The sequence below is a fragment of the Plectropomus leopardus genome, chromosome 1 (genome assembly GCF_026936395.1).
Source record: "Plectropomus leopardus strain MGB_pleo_1.0 chromosome 1, ASM2693639v1, whole genome shotgun sequence".
NCBI lineage: Eukaryota > Metazoa > Chordata > Actinopteri > Perciformes > Serranidae > Plectropomus > Plectropomus leopardus.
This window is the reverse complement of record NC_142176.1, coordinates 38,287,380-38,309,042: the sequence shown is the minus strand read 5'-3', so window position 1 is coordinate 38,309,042 and position 21,663 is coordinate 38,287,380. Positions and strand designations below refer to the sequence as shown.

The 21,663-nt window shown below is 40.5% G+C and overlaps 1 protein-coding gene and 1 long non-coding RNA gene across 3 annotated transcripts in view; one reads left to right on the top strand and one right to left on the bottom strand.

Annotated features, from left to right (window-relative positions):
- The window catches only part of LOC148190464 (uncharacterized), a 46,816-nt gene extending 26,929 nt beyond the window's left edge, over positions 1 to 19,887 (bottom strand). For both annotated transcript variants that reach the window (XR_015777514.1, XR_015777513.1), the window contains exon 1: positions 19,609 to 19,887. This is a non-coding gene — a long non-coding RNA (uncharacterized LOC148190464). The remainder of the gene's footprint in view (positions 1 to 19,608) is intronic.
- Positions 19,888 to 20,775: 888 nt separating this feature from the next.
- adamts18 (ADAM metallopeptidase with thrombospondin type 1 motif, 18) overlaps positions 20,776 to 21,663 on the top strand; it is a 77,349-nt gene continuing 76,461 nt past the window's right edge. The window contains exons 1-2 of the mRNA XM_042489163.2: positions 20,776 to 21,141; positions 21,428 to 21,509. Of these exons, the coding sequence (XP_042345097.2) occupies positions 21,040 to 21,141; positions 21,428 to 21,509 (184 nt within the window). The 5' untranslated portion in view covers positions 20,776 to 21,039. The remainder of the gene's footprint in view (positions 21,142 to 21,427; positions 21,510 to 21,663) is intronic.

The window sequence follows — 21,663 nt, the reverse complement described above, 5'->3', positions numbered from 1 at the left end:
GCACAACTGGCACTGGAAACACTACGATGTGTCACTGTGAAACATCTAGATTTAGTGGTACAAACGCCATTGGAACACAGTAATGTGTTGCTAAAAAAGCACCATAGTTTGGTGGAACAAACACAATTAGAAACAGCCACATATCACTAAAAACAAATACATTTGTGGCGCAAATGCCACTGAAGACACTGTGATGTCTCGCTACACTCAGGTTCGGTGTTGGCAAAAATGACGCTGGAAACATCTGGATGCGTCACTAAAAAAAAACCCAGTTTGGTGGCACATATGCCACTGGAAATGTCACAATGTCTCGCTAATGAGTGGTCTGAAGCTCAGCAGCTGTTGCACCTTGGTATCACACCATTCATTGTTCTCTCCACCAACAGATGACAAAGCCAACTAATAACATGTAATCAGAACTATGTCTCTTTGGAAACACTAATGCAATACATATGAAATGTACAAATTTAACATATCTGTGGTTTGCAGAAGTGTACAATGCCAACATTTTCTTGTGTGTGGTTTAAGACTCTGCATTCAAATATATGACAGTTTCTGCAAATGCTTTTCATTTTCTCTTATACAGACAAAGTCCAAGGTCGTCTTTTAATCTCCATCACATATTCTCCCTCTACCTAATCACTCTAATCAAAGCACAACTGTGCGTCTGATGCTTCACTATACCTAACCCTAATACCACATGAGGTGAAATGGAGGAGTTACTGATCTAATGTTCGTCTTCAGATTTAGTCATTTATTCCTACAGGACCGGGCTGTGTACTGCAATAGCCACTTTTAAGTGAGATAATACAAAGGAGGGTAAGTGAGGTACAGATGGTTGCACCTGGATTACACCAGACATTAAACTGCATGTGCGTGACTCTCACATTTCCTATTACATTTCCCTAATCAAGGCAACACTTGCCACCTTCTCATACATTGGTGTGTGACACACTAGAATTCAGATCATTTCGATGCTATGTTGATTTCTGTGTTTCTTGTTGGATCTTACAATATTTAAAATATTTAAAAGTAGCCTTTAGAACTGTAAACAAACACAGTTTTGTTTGAAGACTATGCTTCTCCAAAACTAATACAAAAATACTTTGTGTGTGTCCTGAAGGTCTACCAAAAATGTTGTTTACATTTCCAACCGCATAAAACATTATAATACCTGCATTGTTTACATTCTGCATTGGTTTGTCTCCTTCTGTGGTCTTAATTGAGACCCTTTTTGAAATATAAAAATATAGGATACACTGTAACTTACTATAACATACTACACAAATATGTAAATTCATTGGAGATAGATTTAACTAACAAGTCCATCTATGTTGTTACAAAATCTCTCTTTGGCCTTGTCTACTGAGGAAGAGCCTCACCATTATTTACGAAGTTTTGGTCTCGGTTTTTTGTTTTGCCACAACGGGAGCTACTCTACCACTCTAAACTACTGTGCAACTCAACACCTCCAGTCCAAACAATGGAAAATATTCTGCTGCTGTTTTGCCTACCATCAATCAATGCATTCCGCAAACAACGCTGTCAGGAGCGCACAATATAAATTCAGGATAAGGATCCACGGGAAAATAACAAACATGTCTGTATTTTCTTTCACACTGTAATTAATCCCAAAAATTTTCATTTCACAGCTATGAGATTTCTACAAAGGATACTGAAACAAGTGTTGTATGCACACGAGACTTGGAAGGTATGACCCACTGCAGCAGGCAAAACTTTGCATTATGCCATTACCATATTTGTAATCATCATTGCAAAGAAACAATATAAGAATGTGTCTGTTACAACACTGCTTTATGGGATCTTTAAGTAGTCAAGTCAAGTCAATTTTATTTATCAAGCCCATTAACACAAAACACGGTCTGCCTCAGAGGTACAACATCCCTCTGCCCTTAGACCCTCACATCGCCAAAGGAAAAAGGACTCCTGAAACAGGGGGGAAAAAAATGGAAGAAACCTCAGGATGAGCCGCAGAGGATGATGAGGAATCCCTCTTCCAGGAAGGACAGACGTGCAATCGATGTCATAAACAACAACTGAATTACAATAATGATGAAAGGAAAGAGACGTAGACACGGAATCTATTTCATTCTATCTAGTTACAGTCTATGTGATTAGCAATGTGGATATCAGGCCAGAAAACAACTGGAACATGGTCTACACTAAACTGACTGCAAAGTTTTTTAATTAAAGAAATGTACTGTGCTAGTTTTGCTTTGAACATCAGCACACTAAAAGCCTCACATTTATAATGATAACATTGAGTTTTAGCAGGTACAATTTTTACCATGTTTGCTGTCTTCTTTTAGTGAGTTTGCTAATTGCTAATTAGCACTTAATACAAAGTAAAGCTGCAACTGGTTGGAATTCTATCTGTTTAACAAGTAATGAGCTGTCATAAAAACATTCTGTCTCTTGCATTTATTGGCTAGTCGATGCCCCCATTATAGTGTTTCATATAGAGTTGTGCAGGAATAAGACCTAAAACAGGCAGATGAGTTCGCATTTCAGCACTCACAGTTCCGTCATCTTGAAGTCAGTGAGTTTTTTAAGTGGGTTTTTGATTAGATGTCTGAAATGAGGTCTATGGTTAACACAAGCTGAGGAGACTTTCATGTTTTGTTCAGTGACATAAAATGCATCAGTAGATGCCTGACTTGTAAATTATGGAGACTTAATGTGCCCTAAAAAAAGCAGTTGCTAACAAGTGGCTGAAAGAGACTACAGAATGTCATCAGGCCGGAGCTCCTCGTGGCTTGGTGGTTAGAGCCAGTGCTCCACGTACACAGGTTGTGTCCTCGCCCCAGCAGCTGCAGGTTTGATTTCGACCTCAACCCTTTGCTGCGTGTCATCCCCCCTCTCAAACTTGCTCTCATGCCTGCAAACTGAGAGAGTAATTTTGTCTATAAAAGTCGTTTACCCCAAATCTTCTCTTTAGTCTATTTAGCATTAATGTAAGATTGTAAGATGGCTGTTAAAATTTGGTAAATCTCTCCACCACTGATAACACCCTGATCAGCTTGAAGTCTGGAAACTGTACAAGCCTCCAACCTAACCGTTTTTTCATAATCACTATGTTCCAAACATTATTTGGATAGAGTATCAATGCTAGATGAATGCTCACTGTTCAAAAGACACCTGAAAAGTGTTGGAGCAAAAACGTTCCAGATTGAAAGACTAATACCACACTTTCCTGACTCAAGGCAAGAGGTTTGATTTCATTTCCTCTTTGGTGGATGTCAGCATGCTTCTCACAAGCTGAGTTGTTGTAAGCGATGCTCAGGTAGATACTGTGTTGCACTGTGACCGGAAGGCTTCTCCTGTCAGCTGTCCCCGCTGCCATTAACAGGAGGCAGGTAAAAAAAAAAAAAAAACACAAAAAAAAGAAAGCTGTCTTCTGAAAAGGTCCTATATATGAATGGAATAGTGCTGACTGGGAGGTTTTCCCAAACATTGGCTCTTTTTATCACCTGTCACCTGAAGCCTGTAACTCTGTCTGTGTAAAGCCATTAAGCAGGTATCTGAGGCCGCCTGGGCGCCGGGTGACACAAAACAAACGCCCTCTGTTATTCTCTACCTGCAGTTCCTGGGGGAAATGGAGTGAGGTAATGCTGCTCGACTCACACAATATGTGCACATGCAGATAACCACTTTCTGTCTTACACACACACACACGCACGCAAACAGACACACACACACACGCAGGCATCTAAGAGTTTCTTTACATGAATACAAGCGTGCACACACAGGTCTTAATCCTGTATTGTCTGATGGATAAACAGAGTGAGTCGACTGTCCAATTTCAACATTTTTCTTTCTGGGACAAACTCTGATTCTGAGCAGCTTCTTCCACCAAATCTGCCTCCTCTTACCTCCAGCTCAGGCTTGCCCTCTTCTTGAGGATCATTAAGATATCAAAAGATTACCCCCATAGTCAGCCTTGTAAATATTTTGCTCCAATAAGGGCTTATTAAGGGCTTCCTATTTTCACTGGAAAGTGTATGAGGGGAGCCGTTGACAGATACTTAGGTTTTCTTTCATTGGCACAGTTTATATCTTTCAGCTTCACTGTCACCCTATTCATCACTGACATAATACTTGGCCAAATTCACTACTGAGTCGTCTCTTGACAGAGTATCCACCTGTGCCAGCTTCATCTTTGAGTAGATGTTTATCTCTATGTGATCTAATAGAGGCAAAAATCAGAGCTTGGGGTTTGCTGCCAGGAACACCTTGTTTAGCATGAAATGTTTTGAGATGGTAAGCATTCTGCAGTTTTTGTCATCCAAAAATAACAAACTGCAAAATCTGTGCCCATGACACTGTGGATCAAATCCTCACGTCAAATATCAGCACAGTACACATCAAATAATTTTACAAGTCCAGGGATGCTTTTCTCTCCAGAGGAAAACAGTGAGTCAGTCAGTGGTTTTTGTGGTTGAGCACAATCTCACAAACCTTTTAAAGTTGATATATACATTGTGTACTGAATACTGTATTGATGACACCGGAGTGTAACTGGAGAATGGATAAAAAAAACATGGTGTGCAAGAGGGTATTTCTGAAACAACAGATTTTAATCCTGGGTAAGCCTGAAAGAGTTCAACAGGAAATCTTTAAAGTCAAGTTTAAAAAGAAGTCAACATCACTGCTGTGCAGAAATGATGTCATTAATGTACTTCCATACTTCTACTACATTGCTCTGTTGACTGTGTAGGAGCTCAGTATGCCTAAGCCAAAGTAGTTCGTAAGTAGTTCTTCTCTTTGCATCCCCAATCCAGACTTAACATGATCACTAAAAAAGATAATGACGCACACCTCTGGATTGACTCTTGTCCAAAAACCTCCTTCTTTTTTTCCACACAGTTCTACACACAAATATTGAGCCCGAGAGTGGCCATACAGAGATAAACAAATATGGAGGCAATGCACTGTTATATGTGTGTAACAAAGTGGTTCAATTTGTTACTTCAGTTTCATTAAATCACTACCACGTTTTGCTTCATTCCTGCGCACGGGATGTGCATTTTCAGAGAGCTAGCACAGCGCACTCTACAGTTCCTCCGCCTCACTCCCTGCCACTAGGAGACCACAGGCACTGACTCGCGTTTAACATTGGGGACGCAAAAAAAGGTAAAATCAAATGACATCATGTTGTGAAGAGACTTATCGTTTTTGTGACTTGCTGGGTATGTTAAAAAGCAGCATTTCCTACTAACTTTAATAGAAAATGTCATTCACTTGGCATTATGTGTCCCTCAAAATGTATTTTCCGTGTCAAATGAGTTTTATAAATTTAATTTCTAAAAGACAGGACTAAAATATCAACACTGATGTTTTCTAGAGGTAATATATATATTGAATCTAAAACATATACTTTCTTGAGTCTCATAAGGCTAAGACACCCAAACCAATATCAAAGAACTGGGGGCGACGGAAGCTGACTGTAAAGCAATATTTACCATGCGCCCGTGAGGAACAACACAAAATATCAGGAGCAACTTTATTCAGCAACGGGCTCTGTCATCTCCAACGCAGGTTTAATATGCCGAATCAGCAAAAAACAAAACAAAAAAACAAACACACACAAGAAAAAGAGCCAACATTGTGGGACACACAACAAAGACTAGGATCACAAATGCTCACTGACTGCACTAAATTGACCACTAGTCGACTGTCGGCTTGGTGTGTCTGGGCCTTTAAAGCCATCTGAAGACAGCAGGTATCTGTTCTATCTGCAGTCTATAATTGAAGTGATGCTGTGCACTGAGAGAGAGCCACAATAATGTATGGCAGGTCTGCAGATCTACAATTAGTGCAACCAGCATGAGACAGTTGTCAAATAACCACAAAACCCCCGATTCTTATGTGCACACCAAATATGTCTCTGTACATTTAAATACTATGCTGTATGTATTGTCTACTAATTTTTATATTAAACAATTTTTGCATCTTGTATTTGAAGGAACGTACTTTGGTGTTTACAGAGAAGACAAATTGTGACAAAGAATATACTGGTGATTTAAGCAAGCAAAGACAAATGCTTCCTCCAAGATTTAATGCTTTATTTTTCATGTAAAAGTATGTTGCTGGCACTCTCAGCACTTTCAAAAATGTATTTTGATTTTTTTCAGCTGTGAGTAATTCCTCTATTATTGTTGTGCATTGCATTGCAGGACAATAGGGTCCATCAACACACATTAACATGCACAAAATATTAGCAAATATGTGATTTAGTGTACTGTGACTGCTTTTTCTCACTCTGTAAATGAAACACGTCTCTGGTCTTTGATGTGGTTTGTTTGCTGTGGCTGATTTACTGAGCTGCAGCCTCATCACAACAACTCTACAAGAAGAAACCCCTTTGATACAGATCAGGGAGATTTCTCGCAATAACATAGCATCAGATCTGTAAAAGGAGTGTGGACTTTTGTGTGTTTTGTGGTGTGTGTGTGTGTGTGGGAAGCCTGCCACATACAGTGAAACCCCAGGGCAGCACCAGACCGTATCTAATGGGAATTAAACAGCGTATTAAAACATCGCCCAGTCATCTTTCTGCCCAGCCCTCATCACAACGCTTGGAAACTTCCTATGCTTGGCCACTGGACAAGATCAAGCTACATCTAAGCCAGGGATGGAGAAGTATACATTTTGAGCAGTGCAGGCTATTTAAATTAAATGATATTAATAATATGAAAAAAAGCCATCTTCTAAGACAGTGCTGTATTGTTAAATTTAATGCATACTTTTCTTTTAGCAGGTAGTGAGTGTCAGCACCAAACTCAGACTGGTAAACAGTATGATATTTGTTGTATTTTGATCATTTAGTGCAGCTAAAGCAGATCATTTAGTTAAATTCAGTTAAAAAAAAATATTGATGGAGTAAAATATGACAACCTCAGCAGATCTTTTTGACTGAATATTGCCCGACTGTATACACAACCTGTTCTCATTGCCAAAGCATCAAATGGTCAGTGGCCCTTTGCACACAAGGCACCCTAAGGTATCTGTACAGAGGCTAAGCAGATACATGTGACATCAAAGATCTAGCAGAGTAGAATGAACTGGCATGCTAAATAGACTTGCACCAGTATAGCGCTTTTCGTCTGACCCATCCAAGCGCTTTTACATTCTAAGTCACATTCATCCATTCACACACATTCATACACGGCTGGCTGAGGCTACCGTACAAGGTGCCACCTGCTACTCATATTTTAAACATTTATATACATAAACACAAAGATGGAACGGCCATCAGGGGCAATCTGGGGTTCAGATGTTGTCCAATGATACTTCAACATTCGAGGTAGAGGAGCCGGGGATCGAAAAGCCAACCTTCCAATTAGTAGACAACCCACTCTATCTCCTGAACCACAGGTGCCCCTGATGTGTCGCAGCACATTGCCCATGTCCCGGCCAAAAAGTTGCACGAGGGCAAACGCTGCGGGACACACCACCAATGACCCAACTGTCAGCTTGAAATGTCAGGGCTTTTCCATAGTTACTTGAACCTAACTTAGGTCTTTTTTAAAAAAGATTAAACAAGTACTTTTGTTCCCCAAAAGTGTTTTCTGTGAAGATGGAAGTTATTTTTTAAAAGAAACTGTAGCAAATAAGAAGTGGAAATTGACACAGAAACTGACAAGACCAAAACTGACACTAGAGAGATCATGTGAGTGTTATGGTTTGAATCACAGGGCCACTGACCAGTCTGAGGTATTTGTTGAATTGGGAGTGAGAACATGTTTTCATATACACTTAAAACCTGCATCTTCTTTGAATTTGACATCCAGGCACCATGACTATTGAAAAAAATAAAAATAAAACTGGAATATATATGTTCTCAGTGGAGTGAATTTGACATGCTGAATGACAGTGTTCATACTGGTTTGATATTTACAGATTCTTACTTTAAATACAGTCTAATATAGAATATTGTTACCAACGGATGGAGTGAAGTCTACTAAACATATCTTTAATATAGAAGTGGCCGAATAAAGAGGTCCTCTATTAGGATTTGTTTAAAAAAACAAAACACTGTTATTCTCAGGTTTCTAGGATAATAAATGGACCTACCTGAATGAGAATGGAGTTAACAGTTAACAGTCATTGTCTACATCAATGGGGACATTGATTTACTCTTCTTACTTTTATTACATTTTCCTTTATTTATTGAGCACTTGTCAAAACATTATTACAAAGTGCTTTACAAGACAAATAAAAGGACAGAGCCAGGTGGGAGGGTCAGAAATATGTGCTCCACCAACTTTCCTCATTATCTGGCTAATAAAAACTGGCTGGATCGATACTGGAGCAGCAGAGCCATAAAAAAAAAAAAAAAAAAGAGAGAGAATAGGTATTTATTTTGTTCTTGATCTCCCATGGGCCTGATCTTCAGTCATTTGGTACATTTTTACACTTTAATTTTCAGAAACCAGCAATCAAACAGAGGCTCATCCCGTGGATTTTTTGTTGATAAAGTTGTAGTTTCAAGGCAAAGTTAGTTTCTTTTTCCTTCTTTTCTTTCTTTCATTTTGATTCTTTCCTTGCAGCTATGGTGGCTTGTTCTAACAACCCAGTTCTTCTTGTGTTTACTCCAAACAAACCACAAACATAAAATGCATCTCTTCCTGTGTGCAAGCTCAGATTTCCCCCAAGAAAAGGCCTCCAAGGCAAAAAGAGCAACTGGATAAGGTCACTGGATAGGTCAAATCAATGCTGTGTGAATAAATGCTGCAAATTCATTTTTTATTATGGATTACTGCTTCACAAAAGGTGGTTATTTCATATTCTATGCACTGGGCAAGGAAAAGTGTTATGTGTACCTATGTGTGTGTAAATATGTGTGACTGACAGAAACTTCACACAAATTCCAAAATTAATTTAAAGTTCAGACGTTAATCTGAAAATAGTCTGGCCCGGTTCCACAGGAGCAGCAGGTTTTTATTCTACCAACAACAAACACTAGACACATCAAACACACTGACTGGGCAGTTAGCACCTTCACTGGCATGGGCCCATGTGATGTCATCAAAGACAGAAATCCCAGGTGCTGATGGGATAGGAAATGGTCTCTCTGGCTCTCCCCCGAGTCCCGGCACCTGGCTGACAACTGATGACATCTCCCTTTTCATGTAATGATCCCTTTGACTTCAAAGTGAAAGTAGGGGAATCCCACCTTACAAGCATACACTAACACACACATACACAAAGCATAAGGACAGGCATTCATCTCATTTTTCTTCCCGCTGGTAGGGTGTGAGATGATTATAGCTGTCATTTCCTTAAAGTATATATTCTTTAGATGTCAAACTCTCAAATACAGGCTTTCAAGAAAGGTGTGTCTTGTGTCATAATGGTCACTGAAACCGGAGACATTTAACAACAAACCAGCACACAAATGAATACATTTACTGATACAAAATAAGTTGGGTTAATTTACCAGTTTTAATATGTACTTTATCCTCAATAGCTATATGTCATATCATGCTAAAAGACTGAGGTAAAGCAACATGATGGTTACGGATACTACAGTGTATTCACCAGTTGTGAACAGCCCTTTTTAGAGGTAGCTAATAATGGGCTTCCCAGATCTGACTACTGTAGGTTAAGGCTGTCCCAAATACCATTTTCTAGGCTTAGGAGCTTCGCCAATGATCATCACTGAATAATCTGAGCTTCAGTTGGCGGACAGACACCATGTTGACACCTTGCACCCCAGAACTTCACCATCAGGTGAGTGCAGGCGAGACCATGCGAATCAAGGCATTACCGCCAGCTAGGGAGGGACCATGCGCTTCAGGATTGAGGGAGGATGAGGGAGGTGAGGGAAACCCATTAATAACCGTCGGGTTAAATGATCATTCCCGTCACTGTGTGTGTGACAGGCACAGCAGCAGTATCACAAACACTGAAATGCCATTCATCCTCTGCAAAAAATAAAAAAAGACAAAGAATATCTAATGCCTAAATTGAACGCAAAATACCTACCCAATCAACAAATACTCAAATAGCTGACTGTTTGGTTCCAGCCCTACTGTAGGTAGCCTAATATGTTAGATAGCATATTAAGCATAGCAGCTTAGCAGATAAACACTGTGTTACATCCAGTCCTTAAACTTTTGCTCCAGTGTTTTGGGTTTTTAAAAGGCTAAAAATATAAAAATAAAAAAAAAAAAATTAAAAAATTCCAAACTCTTCTGAATACAGATGATCACTGGCACCACTGAATTGCTTTGTTTGTGGAGAAATCCACATCTTGACAGGCCTGATGTGCATTACTGAGCTATGATTGGTCAGTATCTGTTTGGGAGAGGGATTTAGCAAATGGTCAGTTGGCATGATTTACCTCTCACAGATATACTTCAGGAGAGTTGCCATGTTCCTCTTGAAAAGGACGTACAAGTCTCAGATCCTTTTCATGACCCTGAGGTCAGACATTCACTGTAAAGCCACAGAACCTTAACTGTAGTGCTCTCTTAAACTCCGTAGATGACTGATATCACAGATGCTGTTTCAGAGATCTAGATGGACCATCTGTGAGCTGAACTATAGTATTTCACGTCTTTGATGCTGGTGGGGGGTAGAGAGAAATGCCAGAAGGTCTGACTGCAGAGGAGCTACTCAGAAAAAGATGAGGCTATCAGTGACACTGACTAATACTGGAGACACACACTCACAGAGACGCACAGTACCAACAGACACACACATTCATCAGGAGCTTGGCTCTCTAAAACTAATATGTAAAAATAAAATTGTTTTCCCATCCCTTCCCTATAGACATTTTCAGAATCTGAGTAATTCGACCTATTTGATGGAATTTTATATTGCAATTTCAAAGTATCACATTGTGGTTGGCCCACACTCAATATATTTCTGTTTGCATGCAGAAGGAGATCACACAGGAGCCGCAAAGGACGATACATGAGTGACAGGCGAACAGATTCCTGCCACTGTGGCAACCGCTGACACAACCAAAAATAATCCTGGTCGAAGAGACAGAAATTCACCTCAAAAAGTTCCACAGATACAAGCGGCAGGGAAATTATAAGGTCTGAAATGAGGACCAGATACAGGACGAGGGCACGGGACAGCAAAAGGAGCAATGTCTCGAGCGGGAGATGTGCATACTGGAGGCCATGCTGGAAAAAGCAGTGCCACATGACAGGCAAAACAAACAAACAAAAGCAAAGTGAGAGGGAGAGACATCAGGGGAAAAACTGACATGTCCCTGAGGTAACAGCTTGCTCCTCTTAAGGCTTCACTGAAGTGTTTGACTGTTCAGTAAATAGGCACAACATCTTATTAGAAACAGAGTACATCCACTTTCTCAGCTGGCGCAACACCCAACCTTGAAAGAATAGGGTGTCTCTTTGGTAACTTGGTGCCACAGTGTATTAAGAAACATGTAAGTGGTGATGAGTAATGCCAGTGTGTTTGAACAAGTGCAGTCCTGCCCATGCTCTAAACCAAAGACTCATCGGGTGGGCTCTGGGGTCAACCTAGAGCACTCTGAGATGACTTCAGAGGGTCCCCAGCAAAATAGAAAAACTAAAGGTGCTGCATTTAGCAGTTTGCCATGAGTAATCAAATAAAGTTAAAAAAAAATCAAAGTCTTTTCAGAAATGGGAATTTGGAGAGTAGCTCAGTCTTCAGGTTGGGATACATCACATCACGTCAAATATCACTTCAACCATCACAAGAAAAAAAGATGATATTAATATTTAAACCTACATGTCGAACCTAAGATTCCCATTATTTCATTGTATGTATACTGATTACTGTCTGGTCCTACTTTTCATTATTGCTAGGGTTATTAAGTATGAGTCTGCGCAGTTGAAAGGAAGATCTATGGTCTGTAAAATAAGTTGGGATCAACAACCTTAAAGGGTAGGTTTTGATATTTTTCATGTCATTACTCAAAATGCCACATTCATGTTTCAAAGTTACAGTCTCCCTCTTTGTGTTTCCCCAGATTGTGATTCCTTGCTGAGCCAAGGTGAAAGGATCCTTCCTAGTAGTTGTATTTCACAACTAGTGACAAAACAGTGAAACTATATCGAATGGTGACTGCTATGACTAAAGGTCCCCAGTTGATTTGCCTAACTCAGACCGTGAAAGCATAATTTGAGCTCTGGGGCTTGGGTTGTTGGAGTCTGTGATCCTGTTTGCCTTTTTCCTGCACCATGGTGCTGGGAGTACAGGTCTTCCATGGATACCAGCTTTATCCTGGTGATATACTATGCAGTATTTACCACCCTCTGTAAGGCCTTCTGGTTGATAGCAATGCAACTACCTTACCAGGCCGTGTTGCAGCCGGTCATGATCAAGAACGATAAGAATGATCAGTGACCCATACCTCTGTCAAAAGGCCTATGTTTGCACACGAAAATTGTTTTGTGATAGACAACAGAGTTTGCGGTACTTTGACGCTAAACGCTAGATCAGAACAGTGAGTAACTTATCACATCTTGCAGATGTCCACCATCAAAGCGCTCTTTGAGCCACCTTGAAAATAAGTATTTGTGCCATGTTACTGAATTAAAATATGTCAGTGTGAGTATATTTTTGTGGTCTACTACTTTGGTACCATAAACTTGTCAAAGGGGATCTTTACTCCTCTCACGCCGTGTTCCCAGGACAGAAGGCTCGGGGGATTGATCTCGTTTTAGTGTGGTCTCTAAATCTAACAAGCTATTTCCATCCCATGGCCAGAAAACCCAACTGCTTATATTCCCCCCTGCAACCAGATATGTTGTATTGCTTTTGGGGAAACAAACAACAGACTGGCCTGACAGGCCCTGGTAACTCAACAAACCATCTGGGGGAGAGACATTATGAGAAGGGAGAGAGGGAGGGAGAGAGTGCTAAGGGCTTCAGACAGTTGGTTTAGCATGCCGTAAATAAGCACATCGTCTGTCAACACAGTGGCATGGTGCGACGGGCTGTGGTCCGCTGGGGTGTAACACTGTTCAGATTTAAAAACATCTGTAGCCACCACCAACAATGCAAACTACATATTCAGAAAAGTATCCATGCTGAGAGAAACACATCAACAAAGGAAGAAAGGAAGAGAACCAAAAGAAAAAAGGACCAGAGCCACATCAGCCACATTAGAAAAAAAACTCTTAGCCCACAAGTCTTTCCACTTTCCAGTATTAACGCTGTGTTCTCTGCTCTGCACATGGAAACAAATAGGTGGGCCTGAGCGGAGTAATCAGGTAGTCAGCCTGAGTGTTAAACACGAGCAGCTTTATATACAACAACTCAGGGACCTTCACCGAAGACTTGCGGAAACAGTGCGGTTGTGTTTCCTCACTCTAACTCTACATCTCACTGTGCAGATGACAGTGCAATTACCCTCCAAAGTACAGTGCGGGAAATTTCCCAGCAACCTCAAATCACTGATGCTCACACTTAGGCCAAGTACAGGGCCACCAAAATTGCACCTTACATCTTAATGAAAAGTAGATGCTGTAATGAGGTATGATATAATCATAAAGAGGTCTATTGCCATAAAGAGATTGGTTCCATTGTGAGTCATCATCTGTCAGAATAGGATGAATCTAATTTAAAGTTGTTGAAAGCATAATATTGTGAAAACTAATTTTACATCATGAAGGAGTACTTTCACACACTGCCTTCTTCTATTCATGGGCTCCATTATATCCACTACTACCCACGAGTTTAACACTAAACTCAAGAGAAAGTACCATTTTTACAGCCTCACTAAGTTCCAGTTTCACTAGTTTTTCAGGATGGAGGAACACACCAATCTAGGTTGTAAAAACTACCCCTGAAAACCAAACCAGCCTTTGTGTTTTATAAAATGACAGAGAGCAACACCACATTGAGACTTTAGCTCCGTCGACACTACCTGATCTGTGTATAAGGTATGATAGTGGAAAGGAGGGGGCATAGTTGACTCACCTTTAGGCTGCCATGGGAGATGGTAACAGTGCCAAAACAGTATTTGTATAAACTGGACAGCCGGCAGGATGGGATCATCAGTTGGACAGGTGTGACCTTTTCACATGGGTGTGACCTTTTTAGTGGCTAACTCTGGGGAGTTCCTTTTCCCCCTGTGCAAAAGGACGCGTCCAGTCGCAACACAGGAGGTAAATGATTATTTCCATGTTGTGCCATTGTTATTGGTTACAAACTGCTGCTGATGTGTATGGTATTTGTCGCACTAGAAGATAACGCTGTTGTGTTTAACATTACCCCTGTCACGCCTCTTTTGCACCGCAATACCAGCATGCTACCTAAAATCACACAATGAAGTAGCATGATGCTGCTGTTGTTTGGTTGTGTGAAAATACAAAGGCAGCACAAAGATGAGACTAAGCAGAAGCCCCCTGGAACGATCTCTGTGTAAAAAGCTCTAATGACTTTGGAGTTGTTGGAAGGCACCTTTGAAAAGGCTGGACTTAATAACATCAAGTAATGTAAGAAATGTCTTTTGCTGATGGTTTTCCAGTCAGTAAAAAGTAATGTATTATTGATGTATTTCTCAAGCACCTCATCCAACACTGCTGCCAAAATTTTCCCTTGGATTATGTCTATTGCATGCTTTGGCATGCTGTGAGGAATGCAAAGCTTTTTTGAGACGCTTACAGCAACTGTATGCCTGTTACTACAACAAGATGTATAGCAGGTTCATTCAGGGGAAGAGAGGGTCCCACTTTCAGTTCGGGAGTGTGGCTCACCTAAATTGAGAAAAGGTTGCTGAGGCTCTAATAAAGCCTCTAATCTGACTAGATCTATGACTGGGCCCAAAAGTCAGACCTGACCCTACATGAACCCATATGGTTTTTGTCCCAGGCTGATCCAAGCTTGAAGCATGGCAGCTGTTTGTAGCCAGAGCCTGATTAAACATGAATTTCCACTGTATTATTATTCTTTTAATACAAAAAAGATTTTTCACAAGCTAAAGTCAACTAAAGTCTTTTCAGTGCAGTGGGACATTTGTGACACGATCTTCGCCATGTTCCGCCCCGTTTTAAATGTTTAGCACAGCCCAGAAATATGCCACATATATTAAACAGACATTGTATAACATTTTAACTCATTATTGAGAGACAAGAGTTGATGGCATCACAGTCCGTAAATATGTATATCTGTCAATATTTTTAATACATATTGTCCCTGCCATTTTGTATTACCTTTTGCTCAACGGCTTGTGTGCACTAATGTAAAATTAGTCAGTGTGTATGGTGGTCCACACACCTGGTTGTAATGTAACTTGTGTAAGTGTTTAACCAATGGTGACACTGACAGTGCACAAGTGTTTGCACTCTTGCCTGACATCCCAGCCCAAAACAAGACTAAACACTGCTTGGCCAAATTACCGGCCCCAGTATGGTACCAGTAGAATATTCCTGGATTGGCTGTCTGACATGATCATTCTCTTTCCTGGCAGAGCTGCTGTTCCAGTGTGCTGTCAAAGTCTGGGCTGTGTATGGTGTCACTATCCCCACCAGGGTTCATATCTATAGATTGGGTAGATTACACAGAGATCACACTACAGGGCTGCTACAAAGTCCTTTCTTTACACCACCTTTGCATTTGTATGCGGAATCAAACAACAGTGGCATCATGGTGCTCCAGCATGTGGTTTTAGACAGCATGCCAGCATCGCAGAAACAAAAAGAGACACGATGGGCGTGACACAGAAGTGCCTGCCTCTACCACCAACTGCTGATTGCTGATCTTTAAATCTTCAACGGCAGGTCCAACACATTCACATCCCAGCTGGTCACATAGTGCTATTTGGTCAACTGCTCTACTTATGACGTTTTAGGTATTCTTTTGCGCCAGCTGTTTATGGTCCAGGATGCCGCTACTGTGATGTCAACAAATGCTCATGGTGGGATGAAGCAGCACTTGGTTATGTTTAGACAAGATCAATAAATGCACATGCTGGGAATGATAGTTAGGATTAGGAAACAATGCCACAAATGGTTAGGTCATGGCATAAGAGGCACACTGGTCTCCTGCTTGAAAGTCAGTTGTTTGTGGGACCTATCCGACCTCTCAGTGTACTCATGCTCCTTATAATACATCATTACCGGCAGCGCTTCAACCTGATGCTGTCCTGCCACATATCACACACAAGCATCTGCTTCCGTCCGGCCGCATTATCAGGCCCATATCATGTGGACGTGCCTAGTGCCGTCTAGCCGTCCGTTGGCATATAATAACAACACAGCTGGTTCTATCTGGCTGTGTGGCTTTTTACATGGATGTGCAATGTGCCTTTTAGTGTTGCAAACTTCTTTGAAAGTACTGACAAAACATAAGTATTTGATGACTTCAGAATGAAACAGACAGGTGGGTCGCACACATAACACCTTGTCGAAATGTTACACCTATCCCGTCCATGGTCCCATCCTACTGGCTGTCCTGTTTGTACAGACACCATTTCGGCGTTGTTACCACTTCCTGTGGCAGCTTAAAGGTAAGACAACTTTATTTCCCTTTTCTGCAATCGTACCCAACATACAGAACAGCATAATGGCATGATATTTCGACTTGAAAAGGCACCGTAAAAGGGACTTATGTTTGAGAGAGGCATGTGTTGGGTGATCTTCTCACTAAGCTTTAATGGGGTTTGCATTGAGAAAAATCCTTATCAGAATCAATAATTGCATATGATTTACACTGCAATACTATTGCATTTTAGCAAGAAGTCTTAATTTACCCATTCTAATATTGCAGGAGTAATGCCACAAATAATACAAAAAGTAACCTCTAAAGTCTCATTTAAGCAGCACAGACGTCTATAAGCCCCATGAGAATATCACAGGGTTATTAAGGTGATGTTGTATTCAGGCTGCGCTTTGTGCTCTGCCAAAAAAGCTGGCAAGAGCTGTGAGAAGCCTTATTATGCTCGGTGAAGTGTAAATATGTGTGTGTTGAGCTGGCTGTACTCTTCAGCTGTGTGTCTGTCGCTGCATTCCAGCAACCTATCCAGGTGTTTGCCAGCCACAGGGATGGAAAAGGCCACTGCAGGACCACCTGTTCACAACAATTAGGCCTACACACAGGCTTCAACAATACAAGCTCGTGAAGTGTGTGCAACCTCTCTCTTTAACATGACAGATTTAACTTTATGACTTTAACGCTGCTGCAAGTGGTAGGAATTAATTAAAATGTCAATGATATGTTACGGGAAGTGACCCAGGAAAGTCCCTGCTTGCAGGAAACATTAGTCTCTGTATATCAGACCAAATTTTAAACCTCACATACACACCAGTTCAACTGTGTGTTAATGCAAACATCCAATCAGCTAATCACATGGCAGTAACTCAATGCATTTAGGCATGTAGACATGATCATGGTAAAAAACATCAAAGCATGGATCCATCCTGCCTTGTATCAATGGTTCAGGCCGCTAGTAGTCATGTAATATGTGTTGTGGATATTTTCCTGGCACATTTTGGATCTCTTAGAACCAACTGAGCATCCTTGAAATGCCACATCCTACCCGAGTATTGCTGCTGAACATGTCAGTCCCTTTATGGCCACAGTGTGCCCATCTTCTGATGGCTACTTCCAGCAGGATAACGCACCACTTTACAAAGCTCAGATCATCTCAAATCGGTTTCTTAGGCATGACAATGAGTTTTCTCAACTCAAACGGCCTCCATAATCATCAGATTTCAATCCAACAGAGCACCTTTAGGATGTGGTGTAATGAGAGATACACATCTCGGATGTACAGCTAATAAATCTGCAGCAACTGCATCATGCTGTCATGTCAATATGGACCAAAATCTCTGAGCGATGTTTCCAGCACCTTGTTGAATCTATGCCACAAAGAATTGAGGCAGTATTGAAGGCAAAAGGGGGTACTAGCAATGTGTACCTAATAAAGTGACCGGTGAGTGTACATTTTAGAAAATACAAACAGACTGCATTTCACAAGCCCCACATAAAAGAGCTTTTATCCTCGTTTTTATTAAGCTAAGATCTGTATTTGCTTTCCATCCTGTGCATTTGTCCTCATTTGTTCATGTTTCAGCACGTTTTACACACATGCACTGTCTTATTGTTTCTGTTGCTATATTGATCCAATGTGATGAATGTTACTTGTAATACCGAGATGAAACATTTCTACTGACAGTTCCACATTTGTAGATGATTTTTTTTTGGCGCAGTGAATATACTCCATGTTTGCTGATATTTATGCAGATACAGTTATTTGTATTTAGGGCAGGGACATATGAAGAAAATCAAATATCACAATATCTTTGACCTAATACCTCAATACAGATATTGTCAGGGTTCAAACCTTGATTCATGCCGTGCCTTAAACTTATCCAAGTGAGGCCAGAATACATTTGCATTTTCCTGGCATCACATGAATTTGCATCTCAACTAGGAGCTGCAAAAATTGACAAAATTGATCTGCCTGAACATAAACAGCTGTGTTATACAATTATTTAAGACAATTTTTCTAACTTTTTCAAAAAATTCCAGGCCTGGAAATAGCCATTTTCAAATTTCATGACTTTCTTTTTAGGTTTTTCATGACCACACTAAATCTGTATTGTGATTATATTGTAGGGCTGACTACTGGTGCTTTCACAAAATATTTACGCAATGAGATTTTTTTTAGAAATAATCATCAATAGTGTGGCTTTAATGATCAGGTGGGTGAAGGGAAATGACAGAACAGCTAGAACAAGCCGTTTAAACCAGGAAAACCCAACATACACAGTATCACAATAACAACAAAGTCTTGATTTTCAGTCTCAAATCACAACATCAAATCAATTAATTACCCAACCCTATTTGTATTTGTAATGTGGCAATATGATGTCTAGTGATTAGAGCAGTTTCTCTGAACTTCTTTTAGTCTGCTGCAGCTAAAATAAAAAAAAAGTCCCAAAATTAACTAAGCACTAAAATGTATAGTATAACCCATTTAAAATTATGCTATAATTTTTACTTTAATTTAATTCCTACCTTTAACTATGATGTGTAAGTAGCTCTATAGTACTTTAGCATAATACAATGCGCTGTGTTTTTATTTTTATTTTTTGTCCAGAATTCAAAACCAGATGAAATTTGCAAATGTTAGAAAACAATCGAAGACAAAAAACTTTGAATGTGCAATGAGCTAAGGAATGGAAGTCAATTTAAATTATTAAGCCCAATATCACAAATCATACATTTGCCTCAAGGGTAAAATGTAAGTAATACAAATGCTGATTCAAGAGCTTGTGATTGTGTACCTTTGGACAAACCTGTAAATTTATGTTGCACAGAAATCTGGGATTATATATAACCTATACAGATTTTACTGACAAACTTGTCTTTATGGTAGAAATGTTAAGTCCCTTTATTCAAGTTAAATTACAAACAATACAAAGTGGACACTGCTTGGTCACAAGAGAAAAGGCTCCCCTTCTCATCTTTAAGAGAGCATTGCAGGCTTTTGTGTAAGGAAAAATAATGTGTAATGTAAAATCTTAGGCTAATCTTACAGTCACCAGTAACTCTCGCCGCATTTAAAGGGGGTCGAAAGAGCTGCCCACACACTGTAGAATTGACCCACTGGCTGTCTTTGTTTGTACTCACTGTTTGTCTGAAGATCCAGGGTGCTGCAGGTGTTAAATGATTTACAGGATGTATGAGAGCTGCTTGATGAGGCCAAACTGATGTGCCTGATTGTCGCGTAAAAACGAAATATATATATTTAAAAACAACAAACACTAACAAACATTGCACTAAAATAAACAGCCCTTTAAGAAAAGAAAGTGCACACTAATGGGGCGAATTTATCAAAGAATAAAACTGAGATTTAACCAAACACACGGCGATAGAAGACAGTATCGCCTGTGGCGTCTTCCTTGTTTGATTAATTAAGCGCAGGTCAGGTGGTGCATTCAAGTGACTTAAAAAAGTACCCCGGAATTGTGTTTCAACTAAGCTGTTTCACATCCAGGGGCATAGCACCAAATTCTGTGCCCCACACAGGAGCGGCCTTTGTGGGTCCCCTGTCCTTCCTCTCTCGAACCATGTCACTCTCACACACCTTTTAAAATTTCTTTCTTTCTTTCGTTCTTTTTTCTTTCTTTCTTTCTGCATAAGAATAAGCAAATCTACTGCATAAGTAGTAACTCACTCTGCTCAAGCTTTGTTTTTGAGAGGAATGCTAGTCAAGGGGCAGACTAAACCATTGTTGTGCCTGTAATTAGTGACAGGGGCCTTAGAGAACTTCAACTATCTTTATAAGAAGTTCAGTTTTTCAGCAAATTAATACTAAATAATAAAAAATGCAAACAAAACCAAAATTCTTCTTCTTCTTTTGTTACAATGTCCATGTTCATATCACTGATACCCTGCTTTTTATGATGAAGACGAAAAGATTGTGTATTGTCTATATATTTCTTTGTTCTTTATCTTTAAAACAAAACAAAACAAAACAGAACAAAACAAAACAAAAAAAAAAAAAAGAACCTAAACAGTCACGAGCCTACTGTGTATTTTTTTTTTCTTATATTCAGGTTTACAGAACCAATTTTAAAACCAGTGAGTCACAGTCTCCCCCCAAAGCATTCAAAGTAGAAATTTACGAGCGGCACCTAAAGGCAGCAACAGTCGCGCTGCTGCCAAGAGGAGATTCTCTTTTTCTTCTCTTTTATCTCCGCGTGGTAAATGATGCTGCGCGCTGATTGGCTGGTGGCCGCTGACTTGTGCTACATCCCGCAGGCCGACCCTCTCACAGAGTGCTCAGTGCTCAGTCAGCGCTCCTCCCGGAGATCCCCGACACCGCTACCCACCGCGCACTCACACACCAATACACTCACTGACACACTCATGAGTGCGCGCTGCGTCTGTGCGCTCCACCGGCTGCTGCAAGCTGCCGACTTCACCTGAACCAGCAAAGCGGAGACCAGAACAACTTAACAATGCGTGCATATTGCATTATGCGATACCGCAGGGTATTACTACTTTTGCGCTCTTTGAGGAGGTAACGGGGGAGGTGTACGCTTGCATGCCATCACCATGGATTGCCTTTTTCTTCTGATATGGACTTTACCCATCCAGCTGGTCGGCTGCACCTCAATCCAGATCCTGTCCACCCTCTTGTCCTGGAATATCATCAAGGCACGTAAAACATACACACTATTAAATCCAACACATGCACCAGACTATCTTGGGACCAAAACAAACAAACATCTGTCTCTTTTCTGTATGATTGATGTCAAGTGGTGTCTGCACTGTTGGGGTCACTGATTGTGGTGAAAAGTAAGACAAGTGATTGTCATCCCAAATTAAACTCCTGTACAGCTCATGTTTCAACAGAGGAGCTCCATTTATCATCTTTTGGCTTCCAGTTCTTGTAACCTGTTGCTACCTGTTCATTTATGATTCTTTTTTTTTTTTTTTGCAGACGCTGCACATTTACTGCTCACACACCTCCCACACTGTTACGGCCAGCTATTCTTCCAGCGACAGCCACGGATTAAATCATGGTGAGTGCTTGTCTTTTGACATCTCTGGATGTTTCTTCCAGCTGGCACGACTCCACGTTTGTAGAGAGAATGTTAACAGAATGAGATTTGTGGCAGTAATAGGCTCAGTTTTGGGAGCTATGCCCCCCCTTAGATGGTCTTGAATATTGCAGTT